This window comes from Bombus pyrosoma, linkage group LG10, assembly GCF_014825855.1.
Source record: "Bombus pyrosoma isolate SC7728 linkage group LG10, ASM1482585v1, whole genome shotgun sequence".
Classification (NCBI taxonomy): Eukaryota; Metazoa; Arthropoda; class Insecta; order Hymenoptera; family Apidae; genus Bombus; species Bombus pyrosoma.
The window spans coordinates 13,880,399-13,900,354 of NC_057779.1; the positions used below are offsets into that span (position 1 = coordinate 13,880,399).

The 19,956-nt window shown below is 33.1% G+C and overlaps 1 protein-coding gene across 8 annotated transcripts in view; it reads right to left on the reverse strand.

Moving 5' to 3' along the window:
* The window catches only part of LOC122572000 (probable G-protein coupled receptor CG31760), an 84,662-nt gene that overhangs the window by 25,815 nt on the left and 38,891 nt on the right, over positions 1-19,956 (reverse strand). For 7 of the 8 annotated variants that reach the window (XM_043736444.1, XM_043736442.1, XM_043736441.1 and 4 more), the window contains exons 4-8: positions 14,423-14,627; positions 10,713-10,947; positions 1,247-1,381; positions 451-601; positions 31-175 (exon numbers count right to left, since the gene is read on the reverse strand). In XM_043736444.1, the coding sequence (XP_043592379.1) occupies positions 31-175; positions 451-601; positions 1,247-1,381; positions 10,713-10,947; positions 14,423-14,627 (871 nt within the window). The remainder of the gene's footprint in view (positions 1-30; positions 176-450; positions 602-1,246; positions 1,382-10,712; positions 10,948-14,422; positions 14,628-19,956) is intronic. The other variant, XM_043736445.1, reaches the window with a different exon arrangement.

Sequence of the window (19,956 nt, forward strand, 5' to 3'; positions counted from 1 at the left end):
TCGTAGGCGAGAGTCAAATTATCTACCAACCTTCGACGAGAATTCCATCAAAAACGGATTGATGTTGGCTCGTGCTGTAATAACCTTTCCGACATTTGCATACATATGCACCTTTCGCCCAACCAGCACCGACACCGTTTTCATTTATACGATTATTTGGACTCTGATACTCACACTGTAAACCATACGAGGCATCAGTTGCAACGAAATCAGTTTAAACTCGAGCGACTTAAACCACAACCTTAAAGAAGCTTCGATGCTATTCTGATAATGCGATATCTATTAAGCACTTCGAAAATTTCCGTTGTAACGTCTCCGACTATATGATAATGTTTATATTCAGAGAATGAATCACGATAACGGATAAAGGCAATAAATGAAACGGGGAATGTCTTGACACAGAGAGTTCTAAGTTCTAAGAGACGCTAATTAGATGTAGGGAAGACTTACCTGTGTCGTGTCGGTATGACATTTGTGCGTGCCTTTAAAAGATGCTATTTGATTACTTAGAACTTCGTTCTCATTATTTAACGACGATGCATCACATTGATTTACTTCTAGCCCACTGATATCGATATCTACGCTTAAAAATTCTCGAATCCTTAAACAAGATATAATCTCATTAATATTTATCAACATAGCTGATCCACTTATTGAGTAAAGAGGATTAAAGGTCAGTCTGAAGAGCTGTCGATCGAAGATAATTTTTTTATCGAGCATTTTCAATAGAATATTGACGACATTAAATCATACATGCAACATATTTATACTATCTTCCTTACGTTATAATTCATACTCTTGTTAGTTGTTAGTCGCTTGTACAAATGTACGATCAATGAAGTTGCAATTATTTACGAACGACGTTATATTTATGTTGGTTTAAAATAAGTTTTTAAAAATAGACGTACTAACACTGCTACATAACGGTAACACCGATGTCGACCGCAAGTTTTAATTGTCTAAAAATGTACTTGAAATCAGTTAGAATGAATGAATTAATTACAATTAATTTTGCGACGTAAATGTAATGAAGTATACAAATTTAACTCGAAATAAACAGGATTCAATTTTAATAACGATAATTCAAAAAATAATAATACATTCGCACGTAGTCGTTAGAAATTAATACGGTCTTTAATCGAACGACAGAATTCAATTTAATTGCGAATAATGAAACGAAGTTTGATAAAAATCTAAATTATTAACGTGAAGGATTAAAAGTTAAGATAAATGACTGGATACGAACCCATGACGAGCGTCTGGTGGCCGTATGTTAACACTGTACGAAATCAACCAGCGATGACTTTTGCAGGAGAAATACGGGATGGTCCACCAACCCCTGTAGGATTCAATCGCCGGTGACTGCATGAATTTCGGTGACCTGGGATAACACGCAAACGCCACAAACCGCCATAGAAACTTCGATCTTTTTACGCACACGTATTTTGTGCAACGACCCCATTATTGTATATACATCTTATTCTTTCCTTCATCCCGTAGTCTTGGCACTTCACGGTCATCCGGTATATACGAACATTAAATTGCGGCCTAATCTCGAAATAATTGTCTGAATGTATCAACATTCTATTGCAACCAAGCGTATGCAAGTACTTGGATTGTAATAATTTGAAAGTAAAATAAATTAACGAACTTATACAACAACATATACAAGGTGTTGCAGTTTTTTTTCTGTCAGCCTTTACCAATACGTTCTATAAGCGTAAACAGGAAAATAATTTTATATAAACGTATATTACATTGCTCGAAATTTTATTAAATAATTAAGAAATTGAATATAAAACACGGACGTAACAGACTTGTAGTTATGACATAAGTTAGTTGTTAACGAATTACGTTACCAGGTATTAATGGTCCATTTCAAAAGATTGCTCGTCCTGTTAAAAAGTATAGGACCGAGAGCATGAAAAATTTGAATTTATCATTCCACGAAGTTCATTTTGCTTAATCTCAGTCGGTCAGTGATCGATTCTTATCAGTTTAATCACACGTGTTAATTGTAATGTAGTATCGTGAACAAATTGCCTAAGAAATATCGGGTGAACCATAAACAATATTGCGAGAAGGTCTAAGTGCCGTTAGGCCAAAAGGGCCTGATAGTTTTACCGTGTGGTCGTCACCTGGAATAGTCGTGAGTTGAGAGTTGAGTGGAGTAGTTGTGAGTGGAGAGTCGAGTTGTGGGGAGTCAAGTCGTGAGTTCATAGTCGAGTTGAGTAGTCGTGAGTTGACAGTCAAGTCGTGAGTTCAGAGTCGAGTGGAGTAGACCTGAGTTGACAGTCGAGTGGAATAGTCCTGAGTTGACAGTCGAGTGGAGTAGTCGTGAGTTGAGAGTCGAATGGAATAGCTGTGAGTTGACAGTTGAGTTGTGAGGAGTGGAGAGTTGAGTTGCCGAGTTGTTGTGAGTTGTAAACTATTAGTTGTAAATTGTGAATTAACTATTTAGTTGCCTTAGTTATAGCACATTACTGTATTTAGTTCACGTTAAATAATCATCGTTTCCTGTTTAACTCATTGTACATAGATTTATCGATCAATAAACTTATTATATAGGATAGAAATCACTGGAAACCCTAATTTCTAATATTTCCAAATAAATAAAAAGATCCTATAGTAATATATTTTCGCATGCTTTTCTCTTTAGTTTCCCACACACGAAAGTCCAGCAGCCAAATCAAAAAGATTATTCCCTTCGATTTTTATTCGTTTTCCATAATCTTTTACCGAAGCTTCATGTAAGGTAATGTGTACGTACATAAAATCTTTTCTTGATCTTTCCAATAGAAAGTATTAACAAAATTTGAGCGAGAAGAATTTTTCGAATTGGTAGAAGAAATACTCACATTCAACAGCATAATGGTTCCAATATTTTCAATATTTACAGAGAATACAAAAATATCTATAAAGAATTCCACCGAGTGAGTATTATGCTTATCATATAAAATATCGTATCTAAGTGCTGCTTTTAAAAAAACACAGCGTTATATCCGCGTTGCGAGTATATTTTTCTTCGTGGATTTGTGCATACATATTACGTATCAATTTCTCAAAATCAACTGGATGTGACCGTTCTTGTTATTTTCATATTGGGATTTTGATTTGTCGATCGTCTACGAATTTATAATAATAATTTAGGGAATAGTCCAGTGACTTTTCACGAGATAATTTGGGAACACATCTGTACACATACAGTGATGTACAGATATTTGTTTGTGTGCGTTTATTATTGTATTTATATACTAATCGATTAACTTCATCGTTCGCTAGTACCTTCATACGATTAAGAAAATTTGTGGCCATGAAACTGGAATGCAGAAGCTGATGAAAGTATGCCTCGTTGCAAGACAAGCTTATAAATAATTTTACGAGAAGTGTTTCATTTTTTAATCGTCCATACGCTTGCCGTAATTACTGCCGAGCATTTTCGCAGGCGAATAGCTTTGTCATGTGAAGTTCGTAAACGATAGTAAATTGGAAGTGCCTTCTACAGGAAGTCCTCTATAAATAGGAACTACCGCGTGTATTTCCACGGTAATTGATCTTTGCAAGACAAGCGAGAAAGTACGAGTTGCACGAGATTGGCACACTATGTCCCATACCTATACATATGTATGTCTCACGTGTGTAAAGAATGGTTCGTACAACGTTTCCTGATCCTCATCGCAGCTCCTAGTCTCTCGTCCTAAGAACGACAAGTTCGACCAAAATGTGCTTTTAAGAGAATGGTAATCGTCTCGGAAAGCATTGGGAAGCAATTGCTCGAAGAGATTCGCCGGTACGCGATAAAGGTAAAGTCATATAGGCAGCGTTACTTTATTCAAGTTATGCGTTATGATTGCTTCATATATCTTTAAGGCTACTTCTTAGCGAATTTTCGAAGTTATCGATGTTCTATATGCTACGTAGAAGCATTGCTTGTGCGTAAAATTACAGTCGTTACGATTATGCGTGCATCAGCGACAATTTATCATTTACGAAGACGACGCGAATTTGACGACGCGATTGCATCAGGCACAGCTTTTCCGTTATTAAAAGAAGAAATTGGACCCGCATAGCCTAAGAGGAGACTGAAAATGTGTACCTGTATAAGTTTTATACGTGTAACCTGCGATAAACAACTTTTATAGTCTTGTCGGTTTTAATGTTTTTCTCAAGATAAAAGCTGTTTCATTAGTAATCGTTTAATTAGTAACTAAATTACATAAAATTCTTCGTAATTGAGCATCAGGGAAAAGGAAACTGTACGTGTATTTACACATTTTTCATAAGTGTATTTGCAACAATTGCTTTGTTTTATTATATTCGACGGTTAGTTTTACGATACAAGCTATTAATACCACGGCGCCGTATATGGGTGTATGTAATAAAAAGCCTTTAACGATATACCGGTAGCGTATTGATTATCGTAGAGTTCTGTTTTAGAGTTTATGTTCCCCTTCAAAATAAAGACCCTTGAATACAATGCACACGATATCTGTAACGCGCAATGAGCGAAATAAAAGAAAAAGTAAAATTGTTACTTAATGTGTAAAGAACGAAGTAGGACGCAGCAGAAGTGTCAATTGACAGATCTCGTAACACATCGAATAGTATAAATATAACGTATTAAAGTTACTTGTTCAACTATACTCATGTTATTTGCATTATTCGTATCGTAAGACCAATATCGCGCAATAATAAAATTCGCGATTCAATCGCTTCTTAAAAATTATTATTTATATATTATTTATTTCATTATTATTTATATATATTATTATTCGTTGACTTCGTATTATTCTTTTTACACTGTATTACGTTGAAGATATTTTTAGTGAAATGAAAGATCATTAGAAATAAACAGAAGGATCAGAATTTTGTGGTCTTTCATTCGAGAGCAAAGGAAATCGCACCCGAAGAGATACAGATGATGTGAATAGAACTTATAAATAAAACGGTATAAACAAAACTGAAAGCCTTCTTTATAATTAAGAGATTAAAAGGAAGTAATAAGGCAATAAGGTCATTAATTGATCTTGATGAGAGACATGTTATAGTTCACATAAAAATAGATTTAAAAGTTTGCCTAAAAACTTGCTGCAGGTGTCGCGAAATAATACGACAAGAAATTTCAGCGACAAAATATATCAAAAGTTGTACGAAAACTCGATTATTATGATTAGGGCGAAAAAGAAAGAAATAGTATAAAAAGTATTTTACACCGCTTTAAAAGAAAGAGATAAATAGATTACAATTTAATTAAAAATGTGTAGATATAGATTTTGCATTATAAAAAAAAAGATGTTTTTCGTAATTCAATTCAAAATAAAGTCAACATATGTGCATTATATAAAATATTTATAAATCTGGAGAATATCTAATAGTAAATTAGACGAAAGTACTAATCGTAGACGTAAAGAGGATAAAAACTTAACCTCTTGCAGCTAAATGCGTTTCTCATGCAAATATATAACGATTTACCATTTAATACGATTCGATACCAAGGGGTTAATAAGCTATTTATTCCATAAAAACATTTTAATTTTACGATATGGTATTTCGTTTCCTTTTTTGCTATCGTGTGTATAGAAGTTCGAACAAAGTTGCATGATACTTATCGAAGAAAGTGTTTTATTTAATCCTATGACTAGATTTAATTTTAATCTAAACATTTTGACGGCACAGCTACTGGTAGTACGTATTTTATCAAAAAAAATTAGAATTTATACAACTTGAAATATATTTCTTGTACATCGAAAACATTATGAAAAATGTTTCTTTTATCAAATTTATGTAGTGATATAAGAGATGGTACACGGTGTTAATCGTTTAATTCTGTTTGGAAAACATTATATTTTTTACTATATATTCAATAAATTTGATTAAATCGTTGCTTAAATCAATTAATTAACAGAATTAAGAATAGCAGGGTAATTGTCAATGGATTTGTCGTAGTAAATAACGAAGAAACTTCCACGAAATGTTCAATTTATAGTTTTTTACGTAACTTCGAGTCTCTTAACAAACATAAATGATTGATTTTTTATAAAGTTTCTTTCATGCATATTTTATGCTCTTATTTATAATTTCATCGTGGCTATAGATGTATTTTACTTATGCTTGATGATAACTGGATAGAATATTTTTATAATTTAACTCGATATACTCCATGTATGTAACAAATAGCATGTAAATTGTAAAATCATGAACTTTGAAACATTCAGACAATATACGATTTGGACAAGCACTGTGATAGTCACTTTGACAAGACGTAAAATTTTTCAAAACGTATCTCATTGTTGCGTATCGAGTTTCTATGACTTGACGCTCGTACAAGATGATGAAGGATGATGAATGATCGTGGAGCGCCTATGAAATGCTTATTTTCTTCTCGGCAGAACTGTTTACAAATTAAAACATATTGCATATGTATACTTGTTTCTTGTCTAAATTTTACAACCAAAACACGATGTATGTAACAATACTGCATTGGCAATACTGTTCGTCATTTATAATCATCTTTTTATCCGTTCTTACATGTAGAAATCGGTTACTTCACCGAGAAGAGGTAACAAAAATCAAGTATGAAGGGCGAAGTGCAAAACAAAAATGTTTTGTGCTTGTGCGTGTGCGTGCGTGCAGGTTGATGCTTCTTAAAAAGCTATGTGCAAATGTGAATACATTATTTTTATATTATGTTTTCGACGAATACTTAATATCTAATAAATAAGCATCGCATAAAGTCAGATCGCATCTGTTCGACTTAATAACATAAGACAAATTTTTATACGAACAACATGAAGAATAATTAAAGAAGAATAAACCCATCCCAATAATCTGCTGTAATATTTACTTAAAAGAGAGACAAAATATTTATTTTCAGTTACAATCGGTTCTTTTCTGTACAAACTGTATACTTTCGAACAATAGAATAACCTATAATTTACGTCATAATTTGTTATTTAAAAATCATCATATTTAACAGTGATAAATAAGGAAGAATGTATATTATGCTTTGCAAAATTTCCTACACACACAATATTTTGATACACTAACGTTCCATTGACATCTTGTTTGCGATTATTATGTTTAATTATGAATAATTATTATTACGTTTAGGAACAAGAAGAAGATAAATGTTAGTGTCATAGAAAAAAACGATGCTTAATTCATCGTTCAGATGAATACTGATCACTAGAAATATTTTATACCAATAACGAAACGGACCTGATTGTTACAAGAAGGAACGAGAATGACAATATTATCTCGATATACAGTGGCTCAGGAAAATATTCGAACATTTCTAGAATGTAATGTATATGATACAAAATATTTTGAAAATTCATTGGCATCGTAACAAGACATGTGATTATATATACTAGTAAAATTTAAAATAGATCTGGAAAATTATATAGAAGTTATAAGATATGTATTTATTATTTGTACATTTCGCAAAAAAGGAGAGAGAGAGAGAGAGAGAGAGTAAAGAGTCGCCAAAGTATTTCATTACAGTGAATTATCCACTATATTTATAAACTATAATATAGCTATTTTTAACATCAATTGGATATTTAGACAGTATACAATTTATGCTGTATACTAATTTTTCACTAACAGCATGTTTGTAATAAATATCTTGTAACCTCCATATAGATTTTCGGATTGGTTTCAAATATTACTGTTATAATCTCAATAGTCTTTCATAGGAGATTTCAAGGTGATCACAAGATCAAATACACAAGAGTGTAGTAGATACGTATGTATATCGCCGTCGATATAGTGCAATTTTTATCTGAAATATTCTTTCGTGTGATTCATGTTTTTCGAAATATTTGAGCGGTTCGAGATAAACCGGGCACACTATATAGCAGAATTTATTTTAAATAATGAAACATAAAAAACATGTTGTTAGAGGAAATAACGTTTGGTTAAACTAAATTGGTATAAATAAACGATTGAATTAATATTTCTGATAGAGTTCCCGTTATACGATTACTTTCCCTTAATTTTGTTATAAATTATCGAATTACAAATAAAAAGTTGTGGAAAAATGTACGCGGTCTTTTGCACATATTCTGCCAGTTTTTCATATTAAGTTTCAAGTGATGAAAAAATCAATGATAGAAGCGGTATATAGAGAAAGCAGAGTGAAGAATTTACATTTCAATGGAGATTTTTAGAACACAGTTTTATGACAACAATTTTATGACAGAGTTTGAGAGTAAATTTCTCGACTGGAGATGAAACTGGGAGGTACAGTGTGCAGCAAAAGTTTCCAGTTATATGAATTTCTCATTTCACATTTCTTGAAAATGATTTCTAAAGTAAATAGTAGATATTATTGGATATTACCAAAAAAAAAAAAAAAAAAGAAAAGAAAGGGATATTATTCTAGATTTTAAACTTTCACGTTTATCAAATTACATATTTGTGATTCTTCGGGTTTCGATTGTGTTTTAATACACTGTAGCACGTCGCCCTGTGTTTCGACGTTTCGTGTACATTTCAGTTTATTTCTTCAGGGCAGACCTGAAACTCGGTTTAGGTTAATCGTCAGTTTCATGTCTGCAAATTGGAACAGAGCGCAGTATTCTACTAAAAACATTGTCGAAACCTAAAGAACATATGCCAATACAAATGTCAAACAAAAAATATTATTTCCACTTACTTATGAGGTTGTTAAATTGTATTGTTCGAAAATTTCGATCCATTTCATTTCACAGCAGAAATCTGTACTTTATCTTATGACATAAATTTGACATATTTTATTTCCCAAATTATTATTAATATTCTATAGCCGTATTCTGTGCATTGACAACAGAATGACTAATCATCGATTAATCTTAAAACAAAGTATATGCTCTCAATCTTATTTAAATCTGAAATTAAACCAACATCGAGTTTAAAACGCTTAAGTGTATAATACTGTTAGCAGATAATCATATTTATATCGACAATTATTATCGTTACTATGTTGAAAGACGCAATCTTTTGTCGTCAGTCTTCCTATATATACAGTAAAATATTATCTGAAATAATTCCATATATTAAATCATACACGGTTTCCTTAATCTTAGCGAACTTATTAAACTGACTTCACCAGCTTCTTTCACACCGTGTTTTACTTTCTAATACATCGTTTCTTCTACCAACTGTATATATCTTCGCCCTTAATTTTCGAAACAATTGAACTTCAACTCGTTCGTGAAAGTACTACTCTTCCAATCTTTCATCTTCAGGTTCAATGAAAACGTTCTTGTTATCGTGACGAACCTTCTCTATTTGAAAAGTTCAATCGTGGTAATTTCTGGAATTACAAATAATTTGATACAAAGAACATTTTAGGCCAAGATTTTCTACGATAGAATTCCATTTATATAAATTTTATTTGACATAAAGTAAATACGAACGAAATTTTACTAGCTCCCAATTCACTGAACTTTATCTGAGCTATTATCTGAACCGCTGCCAAGTGTCGATTTATTTATATGAACGTCTAACAATAAAATAGTAAACAGTAATGGTCGCGCATTATATGACATATTCTCACGCTTCGATACAAGTTTGCAACGTTATTATGTATTTAAGAGCAAATGTGTCACGAGCAAACATGAACTCCTATTATAGTTGAATAAAAAATCATAGGTGGTGGGGAAAAATAGGTGGACTCCTATTATACGACGACCTGGTTATCCAGTTGCTGAGTACCAGTTCAGGTTGTATAACAGGCAGAAAGAAAAACGGCGAGAATGCTGGCCATTTCAACGATACCCTCTAATAAAAGTGATCGAGAAATAATCATAATATAAAAATGAAAAACTTTTAAGCTTAGCAGTTTAATCTTGGAAAATTAATTCGATTGGAAATTTATCGAGCGAACTTGATGATTTATGAGCTCGTGTGAACAAGTTCAAACGTTCGAACAACGTAGGATTATTCAAAGTCGTACGTGAGAAACGCAGTACACATCTGTCAAACTTTATTTCTGAATTAAAGTGTTCTCGTTACTGAGCTGCTGTTATCAGTGCAAAAGACATAACTGAAGAATATTTGTAATTATCTGCGAAATAAAATATATCAAATTTATCATGTCGTAAAATTCGTATAAAGCGACAAATTATAGCTATTGTAAAGAACAAGGGATTAAAATCTTTCGGATAGGGTATTTTAGCAATTTCGTAATATCATATTTCTATATCTATTCTGTTTCATTAGCCACGCCTGTATCCATTGTTGATCAAAGTTTGTTCCTCGATAAAAAAACCTATGCACAACGTATGTACATATTATATACGTATTGAAGCTTTATTTCGCGATCTGAGATTTTTATAATTGTGATATTCTGAACACAATTGCGGGCTAGGAAGCGTATTCTTACCAAATGTATAAAAAATTTATGATCCTTATGAATAAGCGATATTTTATTTGAAACAACGTATTTTAATTAATGTTGCTTCGTAAAAGACATGGAATCGATTTATTTTGATACATTTAAGGGTATAAATGGTGAGAGATATAAACGCTAGGAGAAACTAATCGTACGCTGGCTATACTGTTCAAAATTGTCTAAATTTCTCCGAGTAGTTTCGATCTAAAAGAATCGAAAATTTCATAAACGATTGGAAATATAGAAGCAATGATAGCGTAATTGATACATGCAAAACATGCATTTTTATCGAAGTGCGTGAGGATTTGAAATTCGTACAGTAGGCAAATCGAACCTCAGTTCTGTGGTGGCACCCGCGTTTTCAAACCATGGCAAATTTGGATCCGGTATAGATCCTGGCTGAAGTCCGTGATTCTCTACCTTGAACGGTTCTCCGACGCTTCCTGGGCTTCTTTCCAACCAGACTGCGCTAATCACCGCACCCGTGGACGTATTTAGTGCGATCACCCTCGTTTCTACGGCGTCGTTCACTGACATCAGCAATGATTTTGCTAACACATCTAAAAGCACTGACACCACAACGAATTATAAGACAGGAAAGTCAGGTATATATCGATTGCTTTAATTGCTATAAGCCATTAACTTCTACATTATTTGTGCAATAGTTTGGTTTAGAGAAACCGACGCATTAATTGTGACGCATTTTATGCAAGCTACTTTCGAAAGCTTTCGAAAAATGTAACTATCCGTTTAACAAATCCTTAAATACGACATAAAGCGAAGTTGATCTTCAAGTATCCAAAATTCCTTCATTCATAAAAAAAGAAAAAAAAGTGGGTACAGCACGTCATGTAATTTATTCCTCATAACTCCTTCGCCTTAAGAATTCGCTTAATTGAAATATCAATGATGTGATAAACTTTAAGATTATGAGACAAACGTGTAATTACGGACTTCCTTCAAAAAATATAAAAAAAAATGATAAATTTTATTAGCTTGTAGCACGAAAGTTGTTACACGAACAGGAAATAAAAACAAGTATTATAGAAAACATCTCTGTATTCATATAGTTCGAGCAGGGCTTTTTAATTCTATCGCCATTGAAACGATCGTAAGTAGAATTGCGACAGAGACACGAATAATATCGTTACAAAATTTAACTACGAAGAATAAATCTATAAAATTTCGAGAAAGTGTATTTTTGTAACTGTAGCTGTGGATTTATTAAAAACTATGGATTCGTTTTGAAATCAATCCATGTCCAGAGTTAAACTCAGTCCAGCCATATAGAGGGTAGTCGATGTATTTCGATGGTATGCATATTCTCGTTACCATTTCAGCCGATGGAATTCGATTAGGTGCTGATATACCAGGCTCCGTACAAATTGAACTGTTGACAATGCGGCCCGTCATCGTGCTCGGTTTATTGGGCAAATCGATTTTACGTTTCTCTCGTAGATTGTCGATTCAAAATTCAATAACGACAAGGAAGTGTTCCCATATTTTGAAATGTCAAACCATTATGTCCTTTTTCCTTCTAATTCTTATGTACGAGAAGAAATTTTAGAGAAAGATGTTTCATGCGTTATAAAATAAAGGGAGGAATTTTTATTGTTTAGTTTCCTTGGTTTGTCAGAGTTTGTTTCATAATACTGAGACATATTACACATGCAAATATTATTCATTAAGTATTATAGTTATTTCATGTTAAGAGAGTTACATTCTAAAGCCTTTAGAATATGAAACGAAAAATGTTTTTATACTTTTATATATAATCTATACAAATATGTAAAACGCACATGTAAAACAATTTTTCCAAATTTGAGAATCTAAGAATTTCACAAATTTTTGGATAAGCGATGCAGCATCAAAAGTAGAGACTTGACGACTAATATTTAATCTATATTATTAACATCTAGTATAATATTATTTAAACTAATTTAAAGACATTTATTTGAAGAAATGGACTCAAAACTTATGCTGTTTTAAGATTTCTACATGATTTTCTATAATGATGCACTAGAAATTATACAAAATAGACAAGTATATCGGTATAGTTATCACATTGTTGGATGTGAATTCGCTTTCAGTGCTTCTTACGAGATTTACGATTTAACAAAAACATCGCTATGGTGTTCTGTTTATCTCTAAAGCACATACGTATTAGCACTTCGTTTATATTATGCTATTTACGAGTTAATTTAAAAAATTGCTACTTTTGAAGAACAATTTTCGGTTTAAGCTCAACGCGTAAAACGTTGAGTTCGTCTTAAGGGGAAGGATTAAATATTTGTATAGGATATGCGCTTCTTTCGTCTACAAATAGCAATAGAGACGTAATGCAAGAATTTTCGAAGCATACATCCGGTTGTAACAGTACAATGATAGAAGTGTCAGACCTAGAGGATATTCCGCATCGTTGCTCGCGTTCAACTCGCATAAATACGAGCATCGTCTCTATCCCTTCACAAGTGAAAACGTGCTACAGGCGATTAGATATCAGACATTCGAATTAGTAACTCTCTTTTGAGACAGCAACACATAGATTGTCAACCACTAATTCCTGGCCAAGTTAGTTAAACTTTTGCACATGAACGAAGACGTAGGAAATTTCTTTCGATTTAACAAATCATAGTTAACTAGTAATATCAAAAACTTGTTGCGTACGTGTCTTCTAATGTATCAATTATCTATCGGTAAATTGTTTATCACTATTCAACATGTATGTACTCTTGTTACAACTTTTTCGCCTTAACATCTTCAGGATGATTGTTCCAAAAGATAGATTTGATATCAACTTGCATGCAAATACTTCCAAAGTTGAAATATCACGAAAAATTGACCGCCTGTCGTAACAACGCGTACAGTACTTGAAAATCTATTGTGAAATGTTACGATAAAACTCCATTTGTCTGAATCGATCGGGAAACAAAGAATTCAGGTACATATAGTAAGGGTTCGTGTTCAGATAAGTGAGTTGAATGGACAGGAGTTCATTTGATCGGACATTAACTAAAATTTCAAATTTCATTCCACTAAATGGAGTTAGGATAAATGGAATTTTACTGTAGCCGTCACTGTCTGTACGAGTGGTTAAAGTGACATAAAAGATGTATTCTTTGGGAATTGTTTTAATATTTTAGATACAAAATGCCAGTTGTTTGCTGTCTTCATTTATACTGGAGCATAGTCAGGAAGCGGTGTGTTATCTGCTATTTAAGACTCCGACAGTCTTCTGCTCGATAAGTTTGTTCGTTATAATTGACATTGGTAAAATTTCTACAATATTATATACTTCTTCAAAATACACACACAGTTGAAAGGTTAACGAATATTTCAAAGATAATCTGTTGCAACATAATTTATTTTATTCATTGGCCGATTATGTTTGTTAATAATATTTCTTTCAATGTTTTTCTCAGAAAGTGTAAATTATAGAGAAAATATCTAATCGTGATAAGTTTCACCAAAATAACAGAACAGAGAATGTATTGAATATTCTATGAGTCCATGACACTTTACATTCTTCTTATGTCATTGAAATTGAATTTTACAACGATTATTGTTTATTTGACTTAGATGATTCAGTTGATCCTGAGATTGTCGGTCATTAACGTCTCCAGGACATTATTGGCGATAGGTGAGTTTTAAGTGACTGTAATAAATTGTTTGCATTATGATCACTATGTTTTTATATAAAATAATCAATTCGCTGTATGATCGTTACAATCATATAACTTATTCTATTTTGATTTCACCGGACAATAAGAAATCTTGGTTTATCAGTAACACTATCATTAGATGATAATATTCTTTTACTTGATTCAATTGATAATATTCGATGTAAATATTAGATAAAGTTGATAGCGTTTAGTATTATACATTAAAAGTTTAACTAAGCTTGTAACTAAAAAGATAGTAATATTATGTACCCTGTAATTGTAACTTATCCTTGTTGCTTCAATATTTTTATAGTGATTGTAGCTTAAACCTTACATAGGATGTTTCACTGTAAGTTTCTAGCAATTATTATTAGTAACTCACCATTGTGCCTTGATACTCCGGTAGTGCCAAGATTTTGGAGCATCAGGGCTGTCATGTCAGCTTTTTGACGTGCTGTATCGTAACGTCGAGGATCAAGTGCTACGATAGCTGGCAAGGATTTAAAACCAGCTGTCGTGGCACAATCTTCACCCAGCGATCCAGTCGATGCCGCCTCTATCACGTCCAGAGCTTCTTCGATACCCGCCTTTCAATTAACACAATTTATGGATCGCATTAATTAATTAATCAGAATTTAAAACAAAGTGACATCTTGCTTCGAACTTAAATATTTTTCTTTTCCTCCTTCAACATTATAATTATTGTATATTTTCACTCTTTAATAAATTGATTCACATAAATATGAACAACTTTCACACGATGTGTTTTCATAAATTTAATACAATCGGTGATAAATTAATTTTACGAGTATTTTTCAATACACAAGCAAGTAAATTATTTATAAATATATACGTACATTTCATATGAAATTGTGTACAGTAACATAATGAGTACAGTACAGATATTTGTTTTAGAATATAACCTGCATTTCAAATTGAATGATTATTTAATGGTGTCGTCCAATAACGGTCTTTTTTTATCTAATGCAAATAATTTCGATACTATATATTAGGCAGATGTATTACGCGAAATTAAGTACGAGGAATTCTCTTTTTTTAAAATGTAAATGATTTTCGTTGTTCCCTTAGCCTGCAATTGTATCCCTGTAATTGTATCATATATATTCATGCATGAATAAAAATATAATACATAATCATATACTAATATTTAAGCAAATCCGTAGTATGCGTACACAAGTTGAAAAAATAACTAGGAGCGTAATTGTTTCAGTAATAAATGGGTTTGAAAGAAATAAACGAAATGAGTGAAAATTCTGAAATTAATGATCCGAAAGTATGTTAATAGGTTCTTATCGAGAATTTTTTTCTACGCAGAAGTAAATTGCGATTAATGAGATATAACACAGACTTAATCTCAGTTTATTAGACTCGATACATTAATATTCCATCGTGTTCTTAATTTCGCAATGAATCAAACACTGATAATAATAACATGGTTTGTAGTTTTGTAAACTAAAAAGTCCAAATCTATTTGATTAAAATAAGAAAGAAAAGGCACATCCTGTTCTATCTATGAGACAGAACAAACTTTCTTTGATTAGGGCTTCTACATCTTTTCGGATAGCTAAAATTCTTCACATTCTTAAGGCTCCTAATTAATATTTTATAATCCTTAATACTTAAGTAAGCGTAACACACAAAGACAACGATAGAAGAGGTCTCTACGTAGAAAGACTCTTTATCTACTTTTCCTGTTCTCATTTCTATTCCCATATCGTCTCCGTTCACACGGTAACACGTGACTCACATACTACCTTCATATTTCTCTGTGTAGTAGGACACGCATAGAAGATTATTTTTACGAATGTTACAAGCCCGATTCAAATACAATTAAATTCAACAAAATCGGCAAATGCTTCGCTTTTGGATTTCCGATTTTAAGCAACCGAACCTCGTATTGTAATTATTGCGACGAGGCGTCCAGGAGACTCTATATTCTCCTCTTTGGTAGCTGACCGGTAGATACTCCAGCCGCTCTCTCCTCCAGAGTGCGACCCAAATGATAATACTCATTTGTCACAATATTATGTGTCTCGCGTACGTCCAGAATCTACTAGTACTCCTCCTCCTGGATAATCCAGTTGTTCTCTTTATTCCAGGGGATGAAGCAGTTCTCTCTGTACATTCTCAAGCGTCCAGGTGAACCCTTGTACTCTCTTTATTGGGTTTACTAGGCGACTACCGACCAGTCGTTTTCCACTCTTCAGTCTTTCCACTCTTATCACAATATTATGTATTTCGCGTATGTTCAGACAATCCGATGGTGCTCTTTCCCTGGAAGGCGACTACCGAATAATTCAGCCGCTGTTTCCATTCCAAGGGTTGAGCCAGGTAGTCGTCTCTGTGCATTCTTAGGGGTTCAGGTGATTCTCCGTACTCTCCTCTTAGGTAGGCGATCGCTACCCAGTCATTTTCTCCTCCAGAGAATGAGCCAAGCGATAACCGCCGTACACTTCTGTAAAGACGTGCAAAAGCTAAGTTTCGTATCTCTAACTCTGATGGGTGGCCAATGGTAATACCTCGTTCTCTACCAACAGGAAAGACATTCCCTACAGCATGGAATGTGGCATCCGGTGTCGCGACAGCGATAGTTATTTCCAGTTGTTGCTTGTCAGCAAGTCGTGTTATTATGCAAGCATGCAGGCGGAACCACGCGAGCTAGAACCGTCTTGAGATTTCTGTCGCGTCTCGTTAAATGAGAGAAAACAACTATTCCTCTCATCGACGGTCGTTACAACTTGTAATTTACAAACTATCTGAGCAGAGCTGAAGGTTATGCCAGCGATTCGGCTTAGCTACCTACTCAGCAAAACCGCTTTGCGCGAGATATAGCTGAACCTGAGCAAGTTCCGTAGTCTAGAGATTACAGACTTCGATAAATATTAGGAATATACATCCCATATACGTACACAGCGTTTGTTACATTTACGAATTCCCTGAGAGGTACATCTCGGCGGAGAAATACGTTGAAGTAATCCACACCGAACGCATCGAAAGGATTGAAGTTGCACTTGGTAATAAAGAACGAAAAACGAAAGAGAAAAGGTCAGACAGAGAGAGAGAGAGAGAGAGAAAGAGAGAAAGAAAGATCAGCGATAAAGTGGTACTTCTGAGAACGAGTGGAGTGTTTATGCCAGAGAACGTAAGAAAATATGATTCTAGCAAGGAGGAAACTGAACATCTTGTAATAGGTATACCTCGATTTGTTCATTTATCAGTACATAATTTTCCTTACCTCTGCTACAGAGATTTCTATTTCACCTATTCTAAAATTTGCCTTTACAAACGGATATACGCGAATACGAAACTGCTTTCATATTTATGCAAATCTTAGAACACCAGTAGCTAATACATATGTACATTTTTGTTATTATATGTGTGTGCGTGTATGTCTAATTAAAGTATTAGATCGATGCATGTAAAATATCTTTTTTTCCAGAATTTACATTTAACGAACCAACCATGCCTTGTCGTCAACTGTTATCAATCGCATTGCGGAAGAATAAATTTATTGCAAGTTGCAACATACGCGTACAAAATGCTAGCTAGATTTATAATAGAAAGAAAATATTGTCACATCAGATATTATGATTCAGAATAATCGTTTAACTTTTTTGTATATGGCAGAAAATTTAGGTAAATAAAATTAGCAAACATAAATTGCAATATATTAAATATGATAATTCAATGTTGATTCGTAAAATTGAAATCTGTTCACTTGGATTTAAATTCGAATTGCAAATACTAAATATTAACCGCTATACGTATCTCTTCCCTACGAAAGACACTAAAAATAGCCCTTTTCTTTCGATTCAAATAAAAATGCGGTGTAAATTTACAACAAAAATTAATCTATTGTTAGAAAAAATTGTAGTACTTTAGAATTTGATTATGCTAACTAGCTTAAAAATTTAAAAGCCAATTTTATGTAGATCGTGGTTTTCCCTTGTGCGATGTGAACAGGATGGATGAGGGTTATTAGTTAGCCGAGGGTGTTAGGTGATAGCTCTTGTCTACCCTATCTCTATTGTACCATTCCTTACAGGGAGAGCTTTTGGTTTATTCCATCAAGAGGTAGAACTATATTCTAAAAGTAAAAATGAGAAAAAAAGTCTGTAGAAGTATACTTTACTTAAAAACACCTACAACAAAAATAAGAAACAATAAAATTTAGTTTTTATTCGATGAAACATTGTATTCCAAAAAATTAATCTATCATATTACGAACTTCTTGCTTGTTCTTTCTTTCATTTCAATGTATGCATTACCAATTTTTATTTGGTAAACTTTCCACAAATAAAAATTTAATATCGTAATAGTACTTGCAGTTACTCTATAGTTTAAAAGAAGATAATATATCTTTAATAATTTTTTATAGCTCTAACTCTTAACGAATATTGAATATTTGTATAATATTTGATTAAATTATTATTTTATCTCTACAAAATTTCTGAATGTTAAAAAGCATTTGTCTGATGCTAGTATAATTTCAATGACTTGTAATGTAACTACTAACAGACTTTACTTATATCATTATCGCATATATCTCTCTGAATTTCAAGAAAATGAATGTTTAGTTGAACGCATTGAACTGAATAATTCTGAATTCTAATAAGATCATGACTTTTCTAACGAAATTTATTTCTAACGAACGTTAGTTTTTAATTTTACACGCTATTATTAAATGAACAATTGATTAACGCAGTCACTTGCAATATTTTCATTTTCACGATTATCGATTCCTCTCCAACCGACACAAGGCACAACTTGCGCGCATTGTGAGTTAATTTGAAACTTAGCCGAAGCGCCATAAGCTTGTTGAAATGTTGTCAGATGAATATTGGTTTCGCTGTTCGGTCGAGGATGTGCAGCCCTAATCAATTGGAACATCTAGGAAGTCAACTAGGATATGTTACATGGAAAGAACCTTTGCTCCTACTAGGCCATGTTTGACCCTAGACTAATTAACGCAAACACATCGATTCGGGGGCATCGGCTTCCTTTCGTGTAGTCATAGTCGATTCGAGCTATGGAAAAGGACGTTCAAATAAAATTACGTTTACTTTGAGTGCAGAATTGTGTAATATAATCGGTTCTTTCAGACGACTGCAAATTCATTCGTTTTCGCGCCGTAATTTTAGCTCAATCTCTTCTCCACATTTGTGTTATTTTTCTTGACTCTCTATTTTTAATAAATTTCAACACTCCAATTCCTATAACTTAGGTCGCGATGCAACATCTATTTGTTAACTTCTACTTCTATCGATATATAGTAACAAATTTCGAGGGTTTATTTCGACATATAAAATGTACGCACTTCTTTTGTTATTACAAATTACAAACTTTTTTAGCGAACAGCGGAAGATTTTAATTCTGCAGAAGGGAAATAAGCAAGTTGGTATAAACACTGGCCGAAAACACGAACGAACAAATCGTACGTATAACCGGTGAAAATAAAGTGAATTGAACTTTCTGTACGCGCGTACGGATGATATTTATTGTACAAAATAGTCGGGAAACCTCATATCGTCGCTTTCTTTTTGTCACTTAAAGTTAATCAAATATTTGCAAGAACACGCCATGAAAGCATTCGCTCGATATTTACGCAATGAAAACAGTCGGAGCGTTCCTGAAGCGTCCGTAGAGCATTCGAGAATGCTCGATTGGATCCACGAAACTGAATCCTGCAACGGATACACGTTTCCACTTTTATTTTTTATTTTTGCTAGAGCGAGAAGCGAAAGTGCATTCATTCTCCTGATGCAAGCGCACCATTGCAACCAAAATTCACTTACACGATCATACGTTGCCCATATGTATGTACGACGCAAGCGTGTATAACAATAATCTCTTTAAAGTCAAACTGTTTTATTTTATTCAAACTCGAATCCATTC